Genomic DNA, 6,805 nt, shown 5'->3' with positions numbered 1-6,805 from the left:
AACAGATGTAACTTTATTGAAATGCAAAGTCAAGGTGCTAATAAAAACATCACCCCCCCCCGCACACACACACACACACACACACACACTCACAGACACAACATTTTAAGTCCATAGACTTGGCTGCCACATGACACATCACGTCAAGTGCTCTAAACAAACATTACAAGTCCATAGGCTTGGCTGCTACTCTGTTTGTTTAAAGTGCTCTAACAAACATTAAAAGTCCATAGACATGGCTGCCATACAACGTCATTTCAAAAGCCAAACATTGGCGGGGCTAGCACCCCTCAAAAACACAACAGATACACTAAAGGGTGTATAGGTGTAAAGGGTGGATAGAAGGTGTTTCAAGTGTCTGTCAGAGCAGTCGCCTCTGGTAAAGAATAAGTGACCAAGTAAATGATGCATGTGACCACATAGTTAAGCAGTAACTACTGGTTAAACATTCCACTCCTCAAAGCTGAACAACTGTGACATCATTCATGAGAAGCTTTTTCTTCCTGTAATAGGATATAAAAAGGTCCACGTTTTATTAGTTTGTTTCCTTTTTCTCTTTAACATTTACCTTTTGTTTATGTTTTCTATAGCCTAATTTCTCACATTCCATGTCTATTCAAAGAGAGACAGTTCTTGTTTGGGAATGTACACAAAAGGCAAAACCTGTCATGTCACTGATTATTATAACATAACGTTCCCTCCCCATCATAGCACATTCATTCGACAGACAAAAATAACAGATATAGTAAACACGTTAAATGAATATCAAAAGTTATATGGGAGTTTGTTAAGTCCATCCATTTTGTTAAGTCATTAAAGGCACAAGTTCTTAGCCAGTGAAAACTGATAGTTAAACTTGAGTTAAACTATTCTGAAAAAGTACCTTCCGAACCATCTTTTAGCTGAATAACCACATAGAGGCCACATTATGGAAGAACTTTGCTTTTTGACTCATTGATTTAGCTACTTTAAACAAAATGCTGACAAAGGCTGTTTCTGACATCACCAATACTAAAACAGATGAGGACATGTTTCCATTGTATTCTATCTACTGTCCAGAGAGTGATATGGACGAATGAAGAAAAGGATCTAACCCTTGGAACTCTCAGGTCACTGGGTCAGGCACGCATCTCTTTTCTGACGTCTGCTGTAAGGAGAATTTCATTTAACGGTTGAATCTCAAGGAGGCTGGTGCTTTTTCACCTGTAATGTAGCATTAGCTCTACCTGCCTGTCTATCTGTCAGTATACATCCATCAGTTTTTTCAGTCAATATCAAAGCAGCTGGGTGAATTTATATTCACTTGGCATCATCAAAGGTGCTTCACTCCTGTGGACCTCTTGGCTGATCCGCAGTTCAAAAGCTTCCAGGTGCATTTGTCAGTCTGTTCTTTCAGGCGGCTGTACGTCTGTGTAGTGGTAGGTCATGGAAGTGAAGCCTAACCAAGCTGACCCCACGCTCAGCCTCAACATTCTCACTTCACTTCTTTTATCTCTATTGCATCGACCCCCCCCCCCCCCAACAACAGTCACGGTCTATGGCTCGTTGACAGTTTCCGTGGAGGCTCAGTGGACCAATGGAGTGGCCAGTTTTTTAAGGTGAGGTGGTTTGGTAGGCACCGGTGGCTTGGCAAAGGCATTGGACGATCCACTGCTGGCAAACGCTCTCCTGAGCTGTGCCACGCGACCTGTCGTCTTCTCTTCCTGGCGCCATGCCGTCACCGCCGCCGCTGGACAGGAGCATGACAAAGAAAATCGCATGAATACATAATTTTCAGACTCATACGTCGGTTCACACACACAGTAAAATCCTCTGTGTTCACTTTTCATTTAGCTCGGAGGATGTAAATATGGACACGTAACGGTCGATATTTACTGTGGATTTACGTACACTTTACTGTGCACAAAAGCCTGCATGGACATAGGATACCATTCTCTTGCCGTCATTATTGTCTCTCCCTCCCCCCCCCCCCCCCCCCCTCTCTCTCTCTCTCTCTCTCTCTTGCTCTCTCACCTTTGTCCGACGTGTGTGTCCTCTCTGCGCCTGACAGTCGGTCTGTGAGTGGCGGCTGGTTGCCATGGCTACTGGGATGGGGCCGGTAGAGAGGAGGCCACTGTTTGAGGTTGGCCGCACCGCAGCCGTCTGACTCACTATCGCTGTCCTCCTCTGCCAGGTCCTTGGGGTCGTCATCGGCGCTGCCAGAATCCAGCTCCTCCTCGGATGAGCGGTCGTTAGGCGTGACTATGTCGTCCTCCTGGATGTTAAGTGAGACACAGCTCAAGCAGACGTCGAGGACAGTTCGGACACTCTCTGTCTCCGTGTCTTTCTATGTTGTTGTCTAATTCAGTATTTTGTTTGTTTGTTACTACGTACTAATTCAACACCTGACCACTGTACCCTCTCCTGTTTAAGCCACAACCAACTTCAAACACAACCCACAAAAGCGCACTTACATCACTGGGCAGCAGCTGTAAGTGTTGTTTGGAGTTGTGTTGGTGGGTGTCTCTCTCGGGCAGCAAGGTCATCGTCTGGATGCCATTCATACCATTTCTCTGGAATCTGGAAGACAAAGACTTTCAGTTTAGGCCAGAGATAATAGCTTTAACCCTCTTAACCCTTAAAGGTAGTGTGACTGTCCTGAGGACCCAGGAGTACTACCTGTTTCCCTTCTAGATGCCAAATCTGGAGCTAATTTCGACCCGATAGCTTAAGCTAATTATGATCTACCTTGGTAGAATAGAAAACTAGCAGAGTAGGGCTACTATATCTACATAGTATACTTTATTAATCCTGAAGGAAACATGTCTGTTATTTTTTGTTCAACCTTTGCTCCCAAAACAATTGACCTAATATGCACACCGGCACCGCTGCCATCTTGACTGCAAGGTTCTACTGCTCACTAGGTGCAACTTCACATTGACAACCCATTCATCCAAACAGAAAAGTCCTATCTATAAATTGTATTAATTTAAACAACGTAAAACTCACCAACATTGCAAAAGCATTATCCTCTTCCAATCTGCAAAGTGTTTGTTTCATAAAAATTCACTGTAGACATGTTATGAGCTCCTTTCTGTCAAGACATTCCTTGCAGGTGATTTTTTGTCAAGTGCTGGAGTTTGGAAGTGCTCATTGACTATCACTCCACAGCCCATGCATACCACCCGTTTTGAATTTGACATAATTTAGGAGGCAGCAGGAGGTTGCTTTACTGATAACAAGTGCTTCCAAACTCTGACACTTAGAAAATAATCTGCAAGGAATGTCTTGAGACAGGAAGTAGCTCATAACATGCCTAAGGTGGATTTTTATGAAACAAACACTTTGCCGATAGTAAGAGGATAATTCAAGCTTTTCGTACAGCTGCAAGGTTGGTGATTGACATTGTTTAATACCATCAGATAGGACTTTTCTGTTTGGATGAATGGGCCGTCAATGGGAAGTTGCACCTAATTAGCACCTTGCTGGCAAGATGGCAGCGGTGTGCATAAAGTCAATATAGTCTGCAGTCGGATCATGCAGACCAGAGCTATAGTAGCTAGCTACTGTAGCAACAACGTTGCAAGTAGCCTATAAACAATTTACATAAAACAGGTAGGCTACTCTAACCCTATTTAAACTTTTCCCCCTGTTGCACGATAGTTAACAGCCAAATATGACAGCCCTGTTACCATATGCCATTTTGAATCTAGAAATTGTAGCCTATCGTTTGCCATGTTTACATTCGTCAGTGGTTGATACTAGATAACCAACTGAGTATCCAATGACAGCGCTAAGCTTCAGACTAGAGGAGCCAGACAGACTCCAATCAACTTTGCACAATAGCATATAGTGGTTCTGTGCCTACCTGTGATTTAACAGAAGTTTGGAGGACCTGAAATCATCCACCGGTCCAATCACACAGACACTTATGTCGCCGTCTCGACCCAAAAGCCAGGTTACATGTTTGCTGGAACCTAGTAAAAAAAAATAGCACATATGTACACATCGGTGAGTTTATAGACGACGTATGGTTTGTTTAGAGCAGTGGTTCTTAAACTTTTTCATGTCAAGGAACCCCATATTGACACTAATTAGCCCGCGGACCCCCATTTGAAAAGAAAAGATATGCCAAGGATGGCAAGGACGGTAAGGATCCCCATGAGAGAAGGCTCTAGCAGTGATTCTCAACCCGTTTAATTTCAAGGACCCTCCGTTTGACATGCATTAGTCTACGGACCCCCATTTAATGGAATTTCTATCTCTATCATTTAGCTGGGGACTCCCTGGAACTCCCTCAAGGACCCCTGGGGGTCCCCGGACCCCACTTTGGGAACCAATGGTTTAGAGAACATGGCCGATGGCTTCATTCCAATGCGATTGATCTCCATTTATTTTTTTAGACTAGACAACTTTAGATGTTATAATGCATTTTGACCAGACGATGGTGCTGTCTTACAAGCGTACACACTGCAGTAGAGCGCTGTGTCGACCACAACAGCATGTTTTTCTCCCTGTTCTTTCTGTCTGATGTGTTTGAGGGATATCAACGTCTGTCGTCTGCGGTCTGCCAGTGTCTTAGTGACTAAATCAACGATAATCACAGAAGAAATCCAGTAAATTGGCTCATTTCAACTGCTCAGTCTGACAGTCTCCTCCTATCTCACTATAATTAACTGCATTTGAAGCCCTATGTCAACATGACCTTGGCATATCAACTTATTGGCATTCACATTCAAACTGCTGCAGTTTGAATATAAACAGGCATGTGTTGCAATACAAGTGGAACCACCCAAGCTGAACAGTTTTAAATCTCCATTGTTGTCAATAGCAGTGATAGATAGCCTATACGAATACTATAGATAAGATAGATATTGATCTCATAAGGGAAATCCAGTTGTCGCTGCAGCACAGCATTATGAAACAGGACAGATAGGCAGACATGGCTAAAGAGATATAGTGGGCTACATTAAAGAGTACAAAAGCGGTTGCCAGGTACAGAAATAAGGAATTTAGAGCTATCTACTGGTGACCTCTACTTGTAGTCAAAGTGTACATGAACATGTGTATAAATATATAGTCAAACAGTGGATAAAAGAGGGGTGTGTGAAAGTTATTCTATTCTTTTTTTGAAGAGCCCCTCCTATGCCCAGATTTGATCGTGTTTGTGTAAACAAACGTTGAAGACAAAAGTGAGGACGCAAATTGTGATTAGCTGGAATGCGATGATGTATGGTGATAAGAGCGCGAGCGCCCCTTGCTTCACACAGGTGTGATTTAATTTCTTTGTATTTTTTTTTTGGGGGGGATACTCAGTAATTCCTCTCAATACTGTACTGAATGGTATATACTTGTGTGTGATGTGATGGCTGTAGAGGGGTGATTTCCATTACAGAGATACAGTATGATCCCGTTATGGTCCTATATCGCACCCATCAATGACCTTTGCATCCACACCTAGGAATTAACAAGGAATGTAGCACAGCATTAACGTAATGGAAATCTTCATGGGCCGCCGGCCCTTTGTGTGTGACACTGTGAGTATATGTGTGTCTGTGACACTTGGAGGCTTGTGACTGAATATACGCGTGTAAGGATAGCCTTTCTGGGCCACGGGGCCATGAAAAAAGAGAATAGATGCAGATTGTAGGTTGCTCAACACACACACACGATAGCCTCTCAGGTGACAGAGCAGAGATTGGTACACAAAGAGGGTAACTTGATATGTAGTTTAAAACGTGGTGCCTTCCCAAACCCCAGAGCTTACTCAACCCTATTCACCGCACAGGTAGAGGCCTACTGGCCTAGTAGTGTGACACAGCTAGGGACACATGTGCACGTATGATGCAATTCAACTAACGTAAGGGCATATAAAGGAAAGTATGCACATGGCACAGGCACACACATTATGTTCCAGTATAGTACACTATAGTATGTGCTGCTACAGTGTACATAGTGCATAGTACATTGTTTTGGGGAACACCTTGTATAGTACATGCAGACACACCTACAGTATGTGTGCACACTGCAGTGTCGGTAAGTTTGAAGAACATGTAGGCGTGTATGTAAAAGTAAGGATGTCAATTCACGATCCCTCAGCAAGACACAGACAGGTCTTGTGTGCTTTCTGAAATGGAGCGTTCTTTTTTGGGGGAAGATATCGCTCCCTTTGACGAATAAACGTTTATCCTTCATATGAAAATGATCATCACGGAGAACGGTTTTCAATTCTTCTGAATATTAACCAAAAATAAACCTCTTTTACTGAGGCACATGATTTAGTTTAGAAATTTATATTTTCTAGGACTTTAACCACAAAAGTGATGATCCTTGTGCATTAAACAGCAGTTTACCTTTCTTTGGCATGGGGGTCTCTAGCCCCCCGCTCCCCTCAAGATCATCCCTCGCTCTCCAACGTCGAACCTGCTCCTCTCTCATCTTGAGGAAGAGGATTCTCCTCTGCTCCTCGCTCAGGGCTTCCAACACCTCCGGCTCCACCCACATATCCTCAAGGATTTTGGCCAGCATCCTGCGCCTCCTGCTTCTGTGCACCAGAGTCTATTGGTACCCTCTTGTCTCCCTCAGCTCCCGGGGCAGTGGCGTGTATTCCCTCCGCTTTGGGGGTAAATTTAGTTGGGAGCTCCAAGCGTGGCCAGAAGAATAGACTATAGTGAGCGCCTGTGTTGTTTCCTTAGCGCTGTAGTGTGGGAACAGGTGCAATCTAATTGCTGGAAGTGGAAGTGGAAGTTCCTCTCCCGCTCTGTTGCTGGGTTCGGTGATATCCTGCGTTTGGGAGCTTGTCCGTCTCTATAGGTCAAGGTGCGCT

The 6,805-nt window shown here is 43.9% G+C and overlaps 1 protein-coding gene across 1 annotated transcript; it reads right to left on the bottom strand.

The window, feature by feature from the left end:
* On the bottom strand, positions 1 to 6,507 carry LOC308322663 (uncharacterized protein; the record flags this gene model as incomplete). The annotated part of the gene is made up of 5 exons (XM_080774058.1): positions 1 to 1,729; positions 2,014 to 2,254; positions 2,454 to 2,559; positions 3,848 to 3,956; positions 6,333 to 6,507. 5 exons carry the CDS (start codon positions 6,505 to 6,507, stop codon positions 1,566 to 1,568), a joined length of 795 nt encoding a protein of 264 aa, XP_080630184.1. The 3' UTR covers positions 1 to 1,565.
* Positions 6,508 to 6,805: the final 298 nt, after the last annotated feature.

Source organism: Protomyctophum bolini (genome assembly GCF_963924005.1).
Source record: "Protomyctophum bolini genome assembly, chromosome: 10".
In the NCBI taxonomy this organism is placed as follows: Eukaryota; Metazoa; Chordata; class Actinopteri; order Myctophiformes; family Myctophidae; genus Protomyctophum; species Protomyctophum bolini.
Note: the sequence above shows the minus strand (reverse complement) of the source record. Positions and strands in the feature narration are given on the sequence as shown.